General features: G+C 36.7%; 1 protein-coding gene across 3 annotated transcripts in view; it reads right to left on the bottom strand.

The window, feature by feature from the left end:
* rbms3 (RNA binding motif, single stranded interacting protein) overlaps positions 1-19,024 on the bottom strand; it is a 283,637-nt gene that overhangs the window by 231,322 nt on the left and 33,291 nt on the right. The window contains exon 5 of one of the 3 annotated variants that reach the window (XM_078791915.1): positions 18,645-18,839. The exons of the other annotated variants lie outside the window; for them this stretch is intronic. Within the exon in view, the coding sequence (XP_078648041.1) occupies positions 18,645-18,719 (75 nt within the window). The 5' untranslated portion in view covers positions 18,720-18,839. The remainder of the gene's footprint in view (positions 1-18,644; positions 18,840-19,024) is intronic. 3 annotated transcript variants of the gene reach the window in all.

Below are 19,024 nucleotides of genomic sequence, written 5' to 3'. Positions count from 1 at the left end.
ACACTCCAAAGGTGTACCTAAAAATATACAAAGAAGTACCAATATGAGTTTTGAAGTTTCCCATTCTGCATTGTGTCTGAGCAAAGCAGTTCATTGGAGGACATGCGGCATAGAAAGTGGTTAGTGCGCAGGAGACCCGAGTTCGATTCCACCCTCGGCCATTTCTGTGTGGAGTTTGCATGTTCTCCCCGTGCATGCGTGGGTTTTCGCCATGTTTATATTTCCAAAAAAACACTAAACTCATCACACAGTAACTTAACACTCCAAAAGGTGTACCTAAAAATATACAAAGAAGTACCAATATGAGTTTTGAAGTTTCCCATTCTGCATTGTGTCTGAAGCAAAGCAGTTCATTGGAGGACATGCGGCATAGAAAGTGGTTAGTGCGCAGGCCTCACAGCTAGGAGACCCGAGTTCAATTCCACCCCCGGCCATCTCTGTGTGGAGTTTACATGTTCTCTTTGTGCATGCATGGGTTTTTTTTTTTTAATCCAGGTACTCCGGTTTTCCTCCCACATTCCAAAAACATGCTAGGTTAATTAGCGACTCCAAATTGTCCATAGGTATGAATGTGAGTGTGAATGGTTGTTTGTCTATATGTGCCCTGTGATTGGCTGGCCACCAGTCCAGGGTGTACCCCGCCTCTCGCCCTTAAGACAGCTGGGGTAGGCTCCAGCACCCCCCGCAATCCTCGTCGTGAAATATAAGAATTCATAAGACGCATTCAAAGACATTAGCGGTACAGGAAGTAAACAAACCACAAAGGAACTCTCCAAATGCTAATGTATAAATCTATATTATGTCTTATTTATGTTATTTTCTATTATTACGGCTACTATATTGGGTAATTCAAGTGTAAAGGTGACCATAGGGGTGCTATATCATGTCTAAAGGTCTCTAATAATGATTAAAACAAACATTTTCTGTGCTCCAATTAAAATAAAAAATTACAAATGAGTAAAAAAAATCAAGTTTTGTTTTGTTAGACGCCAAAGGAAGTTTGGGCCAGACAAAAATAAAGTATGTGAGGAGAAGAACATGAGAAAAGTAGTACAAAAAAAGTACACACTAGTGTCACAATGCATTCCACCAGTGTCATTTTGATGTTTGTGTTCCTCCCAGTATCAAAAAACTCATTTTAAAACCACTCATAATCACCTAATATTTTAATGATATAACATAATTAAATGATCATTGCCATTGGACGCTGTGGAATAAACCATTTTTTTTTTTTTTTTGGAGTAATGTGATGTAGATTTGTGGTTTCCTGTGTGGGACGCCATTGCAGGCTATTGACAGCTGCCAAAGAAAACACCAAACCTTGCCAGGGTACTAATGCATGTCCCCTTTTAACATAATACGGGGAGAACATGAGCCGTGTGGGAGCGCTAGGAGATTGTTATGATGATAGGTACGCTTTACCATTTGTGTGTGTGTGTGTGTGTGTGTGTGTGTGTTTGCATGCATATGCAAGTGTGTTTTGTAAGAGCGATGGAATGTTGGTGTCTGTGTTGCATTTTTTGTGTTACAAGCGAACATGAGGGAAGATCTAACGGACATATGTTTGAATTGCTTGTGAAGCCACTGCTTGGAGATGACGTTATTTTGGTTAGCATGAAGATTTTAAACACATTATGTAAGGAAAGTTCTTATACTTATAATCCAATAATTATCCTGGTTAATTGGTTCCAATGTGATTTTTTTTTAATTTAAATCGGGGAAGAAAAAAATATATATATATTCATATTTATATTTTATTATATATTGCTAAGAGTCCTTTTGTGATGTAGTAATCCCTCAACATTGCACACTTTTTTTTTATCAGGGTTATTTAGAATGTTTATTATTATATTTACATATATATTTATATTATATATATGAGCCTTATTTTGGTCTGAAGTGGCTGTTTTCTTTTTATTCTATATTGGTAATAAGACTGTAAAGGTGGCTACTACTGTATATGGGTGTTATTTCATGTTTACTGGGCCTGGAATAATAATAATAATAATAAAAAACATTAAGTAGCGAGCCGGATAATACTAGTGAAAATTATACTTCAAATGTATCCTCCCTTTTTTTTAGTTGGGAACTGATATTTTACTGAAATGTTCAACTGCTGATTACAAAATAACGGAAAAAGGTAGAAACTACTTTTTTGTCTGGAATAATACTTTTTATAATATTTTTTTCTGGAATAATATTAAAAACCGTGTTAAGTTTTTTTTAGTATGAATTTAATATTTTTTTTATATAATTTTCTTTGGGGCATTAAAAAAAAATACGGTTTTTAATATTATTCCAGAAAAAAAAAAAAATTATTATTCCAGACAAAAAAGTAGTTTCTGCCTTTTTCCGTTCTTTTGTAATTAGCAGTTGAACATTTCAGTAAAATATCAGTTCCCAACTAAAAAAAAAAGGGAGGATACATTTGAAGTATAATTTTCACTAGTATTATCCGGCTCGCTACTTAATGTTTTTTATTATTATTATTATTATTATTATTATTATTATTATTATTCCAGGCCCAGCAGACATGAAATAACACCCATATAGTAGCCACCTTTACAGTCTTATTACCAATATAGAATAAAAGGAAAACAGCCATTTCAGACCAAAATAAGGCTCATATATATAATATAAATATATATGTAAATATAATAATAAACATTCTAAATAACCCTGCTAAAAAAAGTGTGCAATGTTGAGGGATTACTACATCACAAAAGGACTCTTAGCAATATATAATAAAATAATATAAAATAAATATAAATACAAAAATTATACATTCTAAATAACCCTGATAAAAAGTGGGCAATATTGAGGGATTACTACATCACAAAAGGACACTTAGCAATATATAATAATATAATATAATATAAATATAAAAAAATAAAATAAATATAATATAAATATATAAATAAAAAAATAAACATTCTAAATAACCCTGATTAAAAAAAGTGTGCAATTATGAGGGATTACTACATCACAAAATGACTCTTAGCAATATATAATATAAAAATATAATATAAATATAATATAAATATATAAATAAAAAAATATACATTCTAAATAACCCTGCTAAAAAGTGGGATTACTACATCACAAAAAGACTCTTAGCAACTCCAAAACTCTGCACTACAACATCATCTGGATTCGTTCGGAATCAGGATTTATCCAACAACATGACACACACCCCCACGTACACCGTACATTGTTGCATTTATGATATCGTAGCCGCAAGGGAAAAAAAAACCCCATCATGTAAATAAATCAGCGTCTCATTCCAACATGACTTCATGTTGGTTATGATAACAGAAATTGCGTATGTAGTATCCATTCTTATAAGGCTAGAGGTGATGCATGTTTTTTCACCGTACATTGGTTTCGATTTGTCGTCAAAATTGCCAGCGGTTGGGTTGGGTGGCGGAGGCTCCGTCAGTCAGGGTGACCTCATGGGTTTGGCGCTGGGCATGCCTATCAGGGGTTATTCTTTGTGTGCAGACTCCAGGTTGTTGGCCGTGCATCAGCCAGGAGGCTTAACTCCTCAAGGCATGTTTGTGTGTGTGTGTATGGGGGCGGGGGGGGGGGGGGGGGGGGGGTTGCATATCTCCCAGAGTGAGAGAGCGTACTTACAGGGGAGGGCGAATGCTATAAGATAAGTGCAGATATGAATTATGACATCTAAATTATTCAGATGTAGCCAAGCTCACGGAGCGTGGTGGTGGTGGTGGTGGGGGGGGGGGGGTAGAGTATGTCAGTCCCCTCTAGTGAACTCTATGAACTTGACAGGGGTCCCGCCCTTCCTCACTTTCTGCCCACCCACCCACCATTTTTCTCTACTTTATCTCTGTCATGTTTCCTCTCAGGCTATGATGTATGGTCATGATAGCGCTCATGTTGGAGTGGAAGTTTCTCAAAATCACTTTGGGGCACGGCGGTTTGAGTATGAAGTCAGAATGCGCTTGTTACACCCGCAAACGTAATACAAATCTGCAGCTTTGAATGTAATAATCCCGCAAAATGTAATACATTTCCCACAAATGTAATAAAATTTGCCTACTGCAAACGTAATACTGAGTTTCCGGCAAAGGTAATAACTATTACATTTGCAGGAAATTATTACATGTGTGGGAAAGTGAAAATCTGTAAATGTAATGAAAATGTAAAAATATAAAAACAAAAAATAAAAACAACTTTAACTATATTAGGAAAGCAGGAAGTGAACAAATGTAACAGTTGCATGTTCAAATGAAATAAAACCATTACCATGTTTTTGGAATGTGGGAGGAAACCGGAGTACAAACAAAAATAAAAAAATATTTTTTTTATAAAAAATATAAAAAAAACAAAAAAAAAAACAACTTAAACTATATTAGGAAAGCAGGAAGTGAACAAATGTAGCAGTTACTGATTGTAAAAGTACGAGACGGAGGGGTAGGATTTAATAAGCTTTGCTTCTTCCTACTCCTTTTGGACATGTGGAACTGTGAACTGATTATGGGATGCATTCAATTGTAATCTGATGCATGTTCAAATGAAATTAAACCATTACCATTACCAATTAACATAGCATGTTTTTGGAATGTGGGAGGAAACCAGAGTACAAATAAAAATAAATTAAAAAAATAGTAGTGAAAATAAAAATAAAATAAAATATTTTAAATTAAAAAAATAATTTTAAAAATTAAATTTTTTAAAAATTAAAAAAATGAAACAAACAAAAAAAACCCAACTTAAACTATATTAGGAAAGCAGAAAGTGAACAAATGTAACAGTTACTGATTGTAAAAGTACCAAACGGAGGGGTAGGATTTAATAAGCTATGCTTCTTCCTACTCCTTTTGGACATGTGGAACTGTGAACTGATTATGGGATGCATTCAATTGTAATCTGATGCATGTTCAAATGAAATAAAACCATTACCATTACCAATTAACATAGCATGTTTTTGGAATGTGGGAGGAAACCAGAGTACAAATAAAAATGAATAAAAAATAGTAGTGAAAATAAAATAAAATATTTTAAATTAAAAAAATAATTTTAAAAATGTTAAATTTTTTAAAAATTAAAAAAATGAAACAAACAAAAAAACCCAACTTAAACTTTATTAGGAAAGCAGGAAGTGAACAAATGTAGCAGTTACTGATTGTAAAAGTACCAGACGGAGGGGTAGGATTTAATAAGCTTTGCTTCTTCCTACTCCTTTTGGACATGTGGAACTGTGAACTGATTATGGGATGCATTCAATTGTAATCTGATGCATGTTCAAATGAAATTAAACCATTACCAATTAACATAGCATGTTTTTGGAATGTGGGAGGAAACCAGAGTACAAATAAAAATAAATTAAAAAAATAGGAGTGAAAATACAAATAAAATTAAATATTTTAAATTAAAACAAATAATTAAAACATTTTAATTTTTTTTTATTTAAAAAATGAAACAAAAAAAACCCAACTTAAACTATATTAGGAAAGCAGGAAGTGAACAAATGTAACAGTTACTGATTGTAAAAGTACCAGATGGAGGGGTAGGATTTAATAAGCTTTGCTTCTTCCTCCTCCTTTTGGACATGTGGAACTGTGAACTGATTATGGGATGCATTCAATTGTAATCTGATGCATGTTCAAATGTAATTAAACCATTACCATTACCAATTAACATAGCATGTTTTTGGAATGTGGGAGGAAACCAGAGTACAAATAAAAATAAATAAAAAAATAAGAGTGAAAATACAAATAAAATTAAATTTTTTAAATTAAAAAAAATAATTTAAAAAAACATTTTAATTTTTTTTTATTTAAAAAATGAAACAAAAACAAAAAAAAACCAACTTAAACTATATTAGGAAAGCAGGAAGTGAACAAATGTAACAGTTACTGCTTGCAAAAGTACCAGATGGAGGGGTAGGATTTAATAAGCTTTGCTTCTTCCTACTCCTTTTGGACATGTGGAACTGTGAACTGATTATGTGATGCATTCAATTGTAATCTGATGCATGTTCAAACGAAATAAAACCATTACCATTACAATTATCATAGCACTGCAACTCAAAGTGACAGCAGACATCCCACAATGCATTGCTTCCCCATCTGCATCAGTGTGACAACCCAAGTTTGGCACAACTGTCACTATGGTAACAATACAGCACACACACACTGATAATAAAACCTCAGAGGCTTCCCGTTTTACAAATGACGATGGTCGACTGCTGTGAAGTCACGCAAGCATAGAGAAATAACATAATGGCGTAAAGTTAGCGCAGTCACAAGATCCATGCGCCGACTGGTTTTTGCGAGAGACTACAATCTGGAACTAAATAGATCAGCAGCCTCGTGTCCGTCTTCAGGAAGTCTGCACAAACGCAACAGAGTTCCAAGACCTCTTTCAAAAAGGGAGTAACGTCTTAACGATAACACCAGATTTGTGGCGGCGAACGTTGTATCCTCAACGTTGCCGCTGTGTTTATTCAGTGTTTTTTTTTTTTTTTTTTTTTTTGCAGGAAGGTGGGCTAATGTCCGCTCAGGGTGATTAATTGCAGGCACAAAGTGCTGAGGACAGAGAAAGCTGCCCCCGAATGAGGCCAAGTGCGTCTCCTACAAGGGTTTATTGCTTTATCGGCTGAATCCTAATGTGACCCTCTTTACCTACTGGCCCCCTCTGACAATTCCAGTACTTCCACAGCATCTGGAAAACACAGTCGACTCTGGTTTAAAATTGTCCAAAGCACGTTGAAGCTTCTTCTTCGTCAAGATCCACATCCTAACCATGCGAACTGCGCACCCATAACTGGTTCTACCATATCTTATTGTGTGGGAAATATGGGCTAATAACTATAAAAGCAATCTTCACTCGCTATAAATGTACTGCAAAAAAAGGCCAGTAAGGATAATTCAGAGAACATACCAACTCCTTATTTCTAAAATCACAAATACTCAAACTCGCTGATATAGTTCATGTTCAAACAGCTAAAATAATGCATAAGGCTAAAAATAAACAATTAGCTAAAAATGTCATCCAATACTTCTCTACAAGAGAGGAGAAATATGATCTCAGGGAAAAGAACTACATTTGAAACACTTCTATGCTAGGACTACGTTAAAAAGCCATAGCATTTCAGTATGTGGGAATCAAACTATGGGATGGATTGAGTAAGGACCTCAAACAATGTTGACACTTACTATGGTACCCATTATGTCATTTGATGGTCATTTTAATTTTAATTAAAATTTTTAAATTAATTTTAAAAATTAATATGTTAAATTAAAAATGTTTTGAATTAAAATGTTAAATTTAAAAATTAAAATGTTAAATTTATATTTTTTAATTAAAATGTTACATTTAAAATGTTTTAAATTAAAATGTTACATTTAAAAATGTTAAAATTAAAATGTTGAATTAAAAAAAACGAAAAAAATAAACTATATTAGGAAAGCAGGAAGTGAACAAATGTTAACAGTTACTGATTGTAACTTCTTCCTACTCCTTTTGGACATGTGGAACTGTGAACTGATTATGGGATGCATTCAATTGTAATCTGATGCATGTTCAAATGAAATAAAACCATTACCATTACCATATCTTCCTGCCGCAAAGCATACTGGGTAGCTTGCAGGTCATCAGAGAAGAACAAAAAGTAGGCCATTCATTTTTACAGAGGCAAAATAGGTGATGATGCAACTACACACTAATGGATGTCACTTTCAAAGCCATGAGTCAAATCTTTCTTTTGCTAGGTTACATGTTTATATACATAGCTATAGAACGTGATATGCTGTGTGGATTGAAAAATCACTCAAAATGTCCTTAAATGGTCGGGGGGGGGGGGGGGGGGGGGCAAGATCCTCGCAAACTAAAGTACCTCTGATCATTTCCCGAGTTCTAATGATTGCAATAATATTACAAACCGCACATCCTTTACTCATGTATACATTACGGGTGTCTGAGTCAGTAAAAAAAAAAAACGTGTGAAATTCAATTCCCTTCTCTCAAGACTTAAGGGGGCCTTTGACTGCATTTTTCCAAGGATATATTGAAAAAAAAAACAAAAAAAAAACACAACATTCATAAAGTACATGAGGAGCCGTATGTCTGCAGAGGGCTTGTTATACATCTCTGCAGGCGGATATAAACTTCCCTATACGGCACGAATCATCCCAATATGTCGACAGAAACGGAACATATGGCGGCTACACAAGCCGGCAGCTGTTGTTTTCGGGTCTGCAGATAAATAATGGATACAAGTCTTCCACAGGGGTCCTCGAGACGGCTAATCAGAGGCAGAACGCAGACAGGAAATTAGTGACTGTTTCTCAAACACTTTTCCGAAAAGCCCAAGGACAAAACAAAAAAAGAGCAATAACAATGAGTGTTTAGCATTTTTTTTTCCAGTGGTAACAATAGTAATTTCACACTTCCTGAAAAGGAGTAGGAAGAAACATATTTTTTAGTTAAACCACTTCTTAGCAATTTTCTCCGAGTACATCCATGCTAGGTTAATTAGCGACTCCAAATTGTCCATATGTATGAATGTGAGTGTGAATGGTTGTTTGTCTATATGTGCCCTGTGATTGGTTGGCCCACCAGTCCTGGGTGTACCCCGCCTCTCTCGCCCGATGTCAGCTGGGATAGGCTACGGCTGGTACTTTTACAATCAGTAACTGTTACATTTGTTCACTTCCTGCTTTCCTAAAATAATTTTTCTTTTATTTTTATCCTAAAAATTAAGTAATTTTAATCATGTACCAAAGTATGAGGTGATATGACGATACAATATATTAAAGTCAAGTCTTTTGAAGTCAACATTTTCATTTTTGGAACGTTAGGTTGCGGAAAACAACGCTATGAGAATATAATAAAAATATTAAGTCATAATTATGGTAAAAGTCTGCACGGCGATCAAGTGGTTAGCAAGCAGGCCTCACAGCTAGTAGACCTGAGTTCAATTCCACCTTCGGCCATCTCTGTGTGGAGTTTGCATGTTCTCCCCGTGCATGTGTGGGTTTACGCCATGTTTATACTTCCAAAAAACACTAAAATCATCACACAGTAACTTAACACTGCAAAGGTGTACCTAAAAATATACAAAGAAGTACCAATATGAGTTTTGAAGTTTCCCATTCTGCATTGTGTCTGAGCAAAGCAGTTCATTGGAGGACATGCGGCATAGAAAGTGGTTAGTGCGCAGGCTACGCAGCTAAGAGACCCGAGTTCAATTCCACCCTCGGCCATCTCTGTGTGGAGTTTGCATGTTCTCCCCGTGCATGCGTGGGTTTTCTTTTCCGGGTACTCCGGTTTCCTCCCACATTCCAAAAAAAACATGCTAGGTTAATTAGCGACTCCGTAATTGTCACATAGGTACGAATGTGAGTGTGAATGGTTGTTTGTCTATATGTGCCCTGTGATTGGCTGGCGCCTCTTGCCAGTTCGAAGACACCTGGGATAGGCTCCAGCAACCCTGTGACTCTAGCGAGGATAAGCGGCATAAAAACATGGATGTTTAAGTGCTACTAATTACCGTTGAAGAATGATCATCTCTCCTCCAATTAGAGTTTGTCACGCCTCGGGGTTGGCTTTCTGTTTATCCTCCTCAATCCATTAGGTCTGCTTTGTGGCTGCAGCGGCTCGACTTTCTCTGCTTAAAAAAAAAAAAAAAAAAAAAAAAAAAAAAGTGTCCTTGCTATCTAATTCATGCCGCCTACCTGACCCACTGACTGGTTTTTTTCCATACACTGACTAATGCGCACGTTTTGGGGGCCCTCAGAGCTCGGAGCACAGGAAGAGTCTACCAAAAGGAACGACTGGGGTAAAAATCTAAGAAGAGGGGGGTTTGAGTCGTTTAACTCAAATAAAGCCAGGAGAAAAGCCTGTTTGCTGACGGTAATCCTCCACTTGCTCGACAAGGCTTCACAAGGTTCATCTGCTGCACTAAATTGGTGCACGTAGCCTTATTTGTGTAGGAGCTCATTGTGCCTGGATGAGGCGATGGGTGGGGGGGGTAGGGGTCTGGTAGAACTGGCAGCTATTCAAGCGCTCATGCCTATTTGCTTATCCTCATTCATGGCAGAATTGGCTTTTTTCCGGAAACCGGTTTTTCAAGCTACGCGTGACACCGTGTTTTTTATTGAGCTTGCCACAAGTAATACAGCTTTCGGGGGGGGGGGGGGGGGGGGTAAATGTTGCAGGCAATATATGAGGACTACGTTAAAAAGCCATAGCATTTCAGTATGTGGAATCAAACTATGGAATGGATTGAGTAAGGACCTCAAACAATGCACAACGATGAGCCAATTCAAGAAACAATACAAGCAGTTCATGTTTGCTAAATACAAGGATGAAGAGTCTTGATAGGGGGAAAAAAGGCCAGTAAGGATAATTCATAATGCCGCCTACAGAAAACATACTAACTCCTTATTTCTAAAATCAAATACTTCAACTTGCTGAAAAAAAAAAAATGAAAAAAATAAAAGTAGTAAAAATAAAAACAACATTTTAAAATTACAATTTTAAAATAAAAAAAATTAAAAAAACAACTAAAACGGTATTATGGAAAGCAGGAAGTGAACAAATGTAACAGTTACTGATTATAAAAGTACCAGATGGAGGGGTAGGATTTAATAAGCTTTGCTTCTTCCTACTCCTTTTGGACATGTGGAACTGTGAACTGATTATGGGATGCATTCAATTGTAATCTGAATGCATGTTCAAATGATCATTTGCATGTCTGGATTTCCTGACCTTTTGGGTTTTTATATCTAAATATCGAGCTGTCAAATGTTTTCTGTGGGTTCTCGCAAAGTTTTTCAGGGTTAACACTAAAAAAAAGCAGGTCGATACGCATTTTAAAAAAAGGGACTCATGTCTGCAAATGTATCAAGAACTGCAGTATATCGATAATTAGTGCCAGAAGTGAATTTCCGCCAAGTAGGATTCTTATTACTAAATTAAGCATAAGAAAAACCTGTTTACGGCCTTCTAAATATATTTATATCACATTATTAGAGCCCTATGGACATGATATAACACCCCTATAGTCACCTTTACTCTTGGATCACCCAATATGGTTGACAATAATAGAAAATACACATACATATATATACACAGTATAACAGTGTTTCCTTGTTTATCAGGAGGGTTAGGATCTAAATTAGCCTGCAATAAGTGAAATCTGCCAAGTATGTTATTAGGCTGTAAAACCCACACAGACTGGCATTAACATTTTATCACATTTCTCTCGTTTAAACAATAAAAATTTACAGAAATTTTCCTCACTTTTTTATGCAACAAAAAGTTGCAAGATTGATTCATTTCATAATGGCGGCCAACAGCCACGTAACGTCTACTTTTCATCAACATGTCCAGAATAAATGTTGCTATGTTGTCATATAGCTTAAAAAAAAAAAAAAAAAAACTTCAGTTGTCCCAGCCATAAAAGTGAACAAATAGGCTCAAAAAAAAAAAAAAAAAAAAAGTTGCAGACCAAATTTTTTCCCAAAAGTGTATGAATTGATCAAACTCACGAGTGTACGAGGGATCCACCGTGCAGACTATGCTAGGATATTTATCTGCAGAGCGGTCTCGTGCTTTGTCACAGCGTCATACTGGCAACCCAGCGTACAAAAGCATCCCTGTTCCAGCTTTAAAAAAAAAAAAAAAAAAAAAAAAAAGGTAATTCTCCTCAAAGTACACACTGCAGCCACTTATTAAAAATGCAGGGGTAATTATCCCAGCTGACCCCGAGTCGGTTAGCACGACTGAAAATAAGCTCCCCATCTCCTGCCGGAATGTTGCCACACAACCTGAGCATTCACGCCTGAAAGTAGGACAGCAGACTATTGTTTACTTGCACTGAAAATTTGGTTTTTTTGTTTATTTTGGGAGGGAAATACATGCAAACATAATTACATTGTTATTGTATGTGACTGGGAACTCCAATGCATGTATTCCGTAAATTTAATACCTGAGCACACCTGAAATTTAAAGAAAAAAAAATATTTAGGACATATATAAGCCGCGGTTGACCATGCTGTAATATGAGGTATTGATACAAAACACTATAAACCTTGCAATCGTACCTAAACGGTGTTCCTAGTATCACTTGGTGGCTCCAACGCGGGTTGTTTTTTTTTGTTCCCCCGCACTTTTTCCACATTTTTCAATGGTCATTTAGTCGTAAACAACTTTATTTTTTTTAAGCCATTTTTATTACAGTATATTTTTTTTGCACATTTTTTTTACATTTTATTCAAAATATATTTTTTTTATTGTATGTCAAAAGTGCTTTTTTTTTGAAGAATTAAGACATTTGGTCAAGAATGAAGAATGCATACAAATGTATAAATTAAAATGAAACTTTTTCACATTTTCTAATGGACACTTAGTCATGAAGCACTTTATTTTTTAAATATTTTTACACTTTAAGCCATTTTTATTTCAGTATATTTTTTTGCACATTTTTTTTATGAACACTTGATATTTTCATTATTTTTTAAAATTTTATCCAAAATGTTTTGTTTTTTTTTTAAATCATATTTTTTAAATTGTATGTCCAAAGTGCTTTTTTAGAGGAATTAAGACATTTGGTCAAGAAGAATGAAGAATGCTTACAAATGCATAAATTAAAAAGAAACATTAAATTTTCCCTGCACTTTTTCACATTTTCCATTGGACACTTAGTCGTGAAGCACTTTTTTTATTTTTAAATATTTTTACATTTTAAGCCATTTTTATTTCAGTATTTTTTGGGAATTTTTTTCATTATTTTTTTTTACATTTTATCCAAAATGTATTTTTTTTTATCGTATAATTAAAAATTGTATGTCCAAAGTGCTTTTTAAAGACATTATGTAAAGAACAACAACAAATGCATACAAATTATGCATACATTAAAATTGCAATAAATTGTCTATATGTGCCCTGTGATTGGCTGGCCACTTTTTTTTATTTTTTAAAATTTTTACACCAGTTTCAGTGTACCCCGCCTATCGCCTGAAGAGAGCTGGGATAGGCTCCAGCACCCCTTGCGACCCTCGTGAGGATAAGCAGTAGAAAATGAATACTGACAAACAGGCGCCATGATATAAATCAGTGCACTCACTAAGTGCACTCAGATGCAAAGCAAGGCATTAAAAAAAAAAATAGTGAATCTGCAGCAAAGCGGCGAGATAGGAATACAACCTATATCAGCATGGGAATAAAGTGCTGGACAATATCGATATTTCGATATCAGTAAAGCCAATATCGAGCATCTCTACTCAAAGTATAAACCTTGCCATGATTGTAATTATAGTCGAGCTATTTTATGTTTTAAAAAAAAAATTATAAAAAAATGGATTGTGTGGAGTGTACCCGCCATCAAATCCCCCGCTAATGATTATAAACGAAAGTAAGACGTCTCCTCTGTCCTACACTCCTTGCCTCCTTTCCTCACATCCCCCTTATCCCTCAAATCAACCTATAGCGGCTATACCAGCCACCCAAAGAAATGATTATCAATGTCAGTGTGGCGATTTACAGTATAAATAGAAATATATGCTTTCCTTGCTACCCCCCCCCCCCCACAACCCCCCCTCGCCGCTATTCGTCTTGTTTGCATGGCACACGACCCCAGCAGCTCACTCAAGGATAAATCAATCGCTGACTGTGGCAAGATCGGATCTGCACTGACCTTGGGAGTGAACTGCAGCACAGGCAGAGGAGGCAAGGGTGGGTGGGGTTGAGCGGTAGGGGAGGGGGGGGGTGGTAGGGATCCTGTTGCAATAGTGCAAGAAGGCAGAATAGATGAGGGAGAGGGGGGGGTGGGAGAAACAAGTGGAAAAGGAGGGAGGTGAGATTGAAGGGGACATACCCCTGACAGGGGCCACCGTGATGAGCGACTCGGGGATAGGCGATCGAGGTGGGGGGGTCGGGGGGGTTGGGATGATGGAAGGAGCACGGCAGGAAGAGGGAAGTCATATGGCAGCAGCACAAATGTATTAAACTATAAATCAGGGGGGGGGGGGGGCGCTGGTTAAATGCCAGGTGGGGCTGCAGCCAGGGTCCACCCTTGTGGAGCTCACATCGCTTTGCTTATCTTACTGGATTCAAAATGCAAAAACCTTTATTTAAAATAATGCACATCGAAACAGATGCAGTTTTTTTTTCCTCCACTTTCTTTAAAATTCACACAAATGATCCAAAAAAAAAAAAAAAAAAAAAAAAAAAAAAATCTGCCAGGCTATATTTATAACTTTCCCGCTTTGGACATATTTGGGTCATCCCACAAAGCATATTGAAGTTCAAAAGCACCGGTTTTATTATTCATATTGACAGATCTTAAAATATCATAAACTCACTAAAAACGACAAATAAACACAGCACCAAGTTAGGACAATATTGAGAATATTAAAAGAAATGATGCAGCACGCAGGCCTCACAGCTAGGAGACCCGAGTTCAATCCCACCCTCGGCACATCTCTGTGTGGAGTTTGCATGTTCTCCCCCGTGCATGCGTGGGTTTTCTCCGAGTACTCCGGTTTCTTCCCACATTCCATAAAACATGCTAGATTAATTAGAGACTCCAAATTGTGCATAAAAAAAACGAAATTTGTTGTTTTTTGTGATATTACAACTTTGAAAGTTCGATTACACCGTCTGCATGTGCGTGCGCAGGTTTACACCGGGTAAAAAAAAAAAAAACATGCTAGGTTAATTAGCAACTCCAAATTGTCCGTAAAAAAACTAAATTTGTTGTTTTTTTGTGATAATATTACAACTTTGAAAGTTTGATTGCACCATCTGCATGTGCGTGCGCAGGTTTACACCGGGTAAAAAAAAAAAAACATGCTAGGTTAATTAGCGACTCCAAATTGTCCATAAAAAAAACTACATTTGTTGGGTTTTTTTGTGATAATATTACAATTTTGAAGTTTGATTACACCGTCTGCCTGTGCGTGCGCAGGTTTACACCGGGTAAAAAAACATGCTAGGTTAATTGGCAACTCCAAATTGTCCATAAAAAAACAAAATTTGTTGGTTTTTTGTGATAATATTACAATTTTGAAGTTTGATTACACCGTCTGCATGTGCGTGCGCAGGTTTACACCGGGTTAAAAACATGCTAGGCTAATTGGCAACTCCAAATTGTCCATAAAAAAAAAACTAAATTTGTTGTTTTTTTGTGATAATATTACAATTTTGAAGTTTGATTACACCGTCTGCATGTGCGTGCGCAGGTTTACACCGGGTTAAAAACATGCTAGGTTAATTGGCAACTCCAAATTGTCCATAAAAAAAACTAAATTTGTTGTTTTTTTTGTGATAATATTACAATTTTGAAGTTTGATTACACCGTCTGCATGTGCGTGCACAGGTTTACACCGGGTTAAAAACATGCTAGGTTAATTGGCAACTCCAAATTGTCCATAAAAAAAACTAAATTTGTTGTTTTTTGTGATAATATTACAATTTTGAAGTTTGATTACACCGTCTGCCTGTGCATGCGCAGGTTTACACCGGGTTAAAAACATGCTAGGTTAATTGGCGACTCCAAATTGTCCATAAAAAAAAAACTAAATTTGTTGTTTTTTTTGTGATATTACAATTTTGAAGTTTGATTACACCGTCTGCATGTGCGTGCGCAGGTTTACACCGGGTAAAAAAAAAACATGCTAGGTTAATTGGCAACTCCAAATTGTCCATAAAAAAAAACTAAATTTGTTTTTTTTGTGATATTACAATTTTGAAGTTTGATTACACCGTCTGCATGTGCGTGCGCAGGTTTACACCGGGTAAAAAAAACATGCTAGGTTAATTGGCGACTCCAAATTGTCCATAAAAAAAAACAAACTCCATTTGTTGTTTTTTGGGGGGGGGGATAATATTACAACTTTGAAAGTTCGATTACACCGTCTGCCTGTGTGTGCGCGGGTTTACACCGGGTAAAAAACATGCATGTTAGGTTAATTGGCGACGCCAAATTGTCCATAGGTATGAATGTGAGTGTGAATGGTTGTTTGTCTATATGTGCCCTGTGATTGGCTGGCCACCAGTCCATGGTGTACCCCGCGCCTCTTGCCCCAAGACGCGCTGGGATAGGCTCCAGCACCCAATGCGACCCTTGTGAGGATAAGCGGTAGAAAATGAATGAATGAATGAAAACGATTACTAAGTCCGACCAGTCTTGGGTGTACCTCACCTGTTACTCGAAGCCAGCTGGGATAGGCTCCAGCATACACCACAACACTGATAAGCTGAATAAATACATTAACTAATATGAACAATTGTCAGAATTATCACAGCAAACCCAAACATATTTTCCGTGCACTTCACTCGCCATGATTGGTTGATAATGAGGAAGTATTGTGCTATCACTGAGGGCAACGCTACTGCAAAATGTGTGTGGGGGCATTTGAACCCAGCACTACTGTCTGTATTAAGTTGGCCAATAAAAGAGCGTCAGACTCAAGTTTTCCTTTCTCAAGACGGTTCCAGCCCGATATTACCTTCAAAGCCGTTGTAGCAGGTGAGTCTGCATTCATTTAGCACCAGTTACTACTATTAACATCAGGCACCGGTGGTAGTATGGAACAACGTTTCAGTACCCATCCCGAGATACGCACTAATACGACTGATATGAAGCAAATACAGTATACAGTACAGAAAAAAAAACACTGTCCAATGCAGTAGTTTAGGAACTCAGTTAAGAACTCAGATAGGTCGTGCAAGGTCAAAAATACATAATTAGGTAAAAAAAAAAAAAAAAAAAACATACATAAGTCGCTCTGGAGTATAAGTCGCGCAAGGCCAAGAATGCATTTTTTTTTAAAACATACATAAGTCACACTGGAGTATAAGTCGCACAAGGCCAAAAATGCATATTTATGTCAAAAAAACCTACATAAGTCACACAGGGTCAAAAATGCATAATTAGGTAAAAAAAAACATACATAAGTCGGACTGGAGTATAAGTAGCACAGGGTCAAAAATGCATAATTATGTCAAAAAAACCTACATAAGTCACACTGGAGTATAAGTTTCACAAGGCCAAAAATGCATAATTATGTCAAAAAAACCTACATAAGTCACACTGGAGTATAAGTCGCACAGGGTCAAAAATGCATAATTAGGTTAAAAAAACCTACATAAGTCACACAGGGTCAAAAATGCATAATTAGGTAGAAAAAAACATACATAAGTCACACTGGAGTATAAGTCTCACAAGGCCAAAAATGTATAATTATGTCAAAAAAACCTACATACAGTAAGTCACACTGGAGTATAAGTCGCACAGGGTCAAAAATGCATAATTGTCAAAAAAACATACATAAGTCACACTGGAGTATAAGTCGCACAGGGTCAAAAATGCATAATTATGTAAAAAAAAACATACATAAGTCGGACTGGAGTATAAGTCGCACAGGGTCAAAAATGCATAATTAGGTTAAAAAAACCTACATAAGTCACACAGGGTCAAAAATGCATAATTAGGTAGAAAAAAACATACATAAGTCACACTGGAGTATAAGTCTCACAAGGCCAAAAATGCATAATTATGTCAAAAAAACCTACATAAGTCACACTGGAGTATAAGTCGCACAGGGTCAAAAATGCATAATTGTCAAAAAAACATACATAAGTCACACAGGGTCAAAAATGCATAATTATGTAAAAAAACATACATAAGTCACACTGGAGTATAAGTCGCACAGGGTCAAAAATGCATAATTGTCAAAAAAACATACATAAGTCACACTGGAGTATAAGTCGCACAGGGTCAAAAATGCATAATTATGTAAAAAAAAAAACATACATAAGTCGGACTGGAGTATAAGTTGCATAAGGCCAAAAATGCATAATTAGGTAAGAAAACCTACATAAGTCACACAGGGTCAAAAATGCATAATTAGGTGTAAAAAAACATAAAGTCGGACAAGGCCAAAAATGCGTAATTATGTAAAAAAAAAAAAAACATACATAAGTCACACCGGAGTACAAGTTGCACAGGGTCAAAAATGCATAATTATGTCAAAAAACCTACATAAGTCACACTGGAGTATAAGTCACACAGGGTCAAAAATGCATAATTAGGTGTAAAAAAACATACATAAGTCGGACAAGGCCAAAAATGCGTAATTATGTAAAAAAATAAAAAAAATCTACATAAGTCACACCAGAGTACAAGTCGCACAGGGTCAAAAATGCATAATTATGTCAAAAAAAAAAACCTACATAAGTCACACCGGAGTCTAAGTCGCACTTGTTGCGGGTGGCAGCAAGTACGTTACTATGTAAGAAACCTGGACTACCGATGGTCTTATCAGTTCTATCCATGCCCGAGAGACTCATTGGTCTGAAACGGATGAATGATGGATGAAGGCTATTTCGGTTTGCTCCCGGTAAAAAGTTCCGAAGGCTGACCAAACAGATCACACCATCTAGCCTTGACCCCCCCACCCCCCCCCCCCCCCCCCACACACACACACACACTCGAAATCAGCCCAAGTCCAGAGGTACGAGTCCTGTGAAAGCATCCCAACCAAGGCCAGCTGTCCACTCAAGGATGAGACGAGGATGAAGTGGGTGTGTTGGAGGCCGAGAGGGAGCGAAAGAGGGTGGGGTTGGGTGGAAGTGGGAGTGGGAGTGGGAGTGGGTGTAGAGTGGCATACCTTAGTCTGAAGATAATTGGGGTAATAGTAGGTGTACTGAGGGTACATTGGTTGCTGCTCCAATCGCTTGCCCATGTAGATGGAAATCCTTTAGCACTGAGGCAGGGAATAGTGACACAGGGATGGATGGGATATAAGCTTATAAAGAATTCCTTTTTCTGTCTGGTCCACCGGAAGGGATGCCGGGTTTATGTCCTGCGGAACAGCCGGAAAAAAAAAAAAAAAAAAAAAAAAAAAAAAGGATGAGACCGGAAAATGTCTTTCAGGCGTGTGCCGCTTTGATGAATGGAAATATTCCCTTAAGAACTTGATCCGAGAGTAGAGCGCTTGGATATCGGATAAGTTGTCATAAACCGGGAAGTAAAAAGGAAGCCGGCGGT

This window comes from Doryrhamphus excisus, linkage group LG7 (assembly GCF_037039965.1).
Source record: "Doryrhamphus excisus strain RoL-2023G ecotype Guam linkage group LG7, RoL_Dexc_Guam_v1.1, whole genome shotgun sequence".
NCBI classification, from domain to species: Eukaryota; Metazoa; Chordata; class Actinopteri; order Syngnathiformes; family Syngnathidae; genus Doryrhamphus; species Doryrhamphus excisus.
The sequence above is the reverse complement of the archived record's forward strand: the minus strand, read 5'-3'. Positions and strand labels throughout refer to the sequence as shown.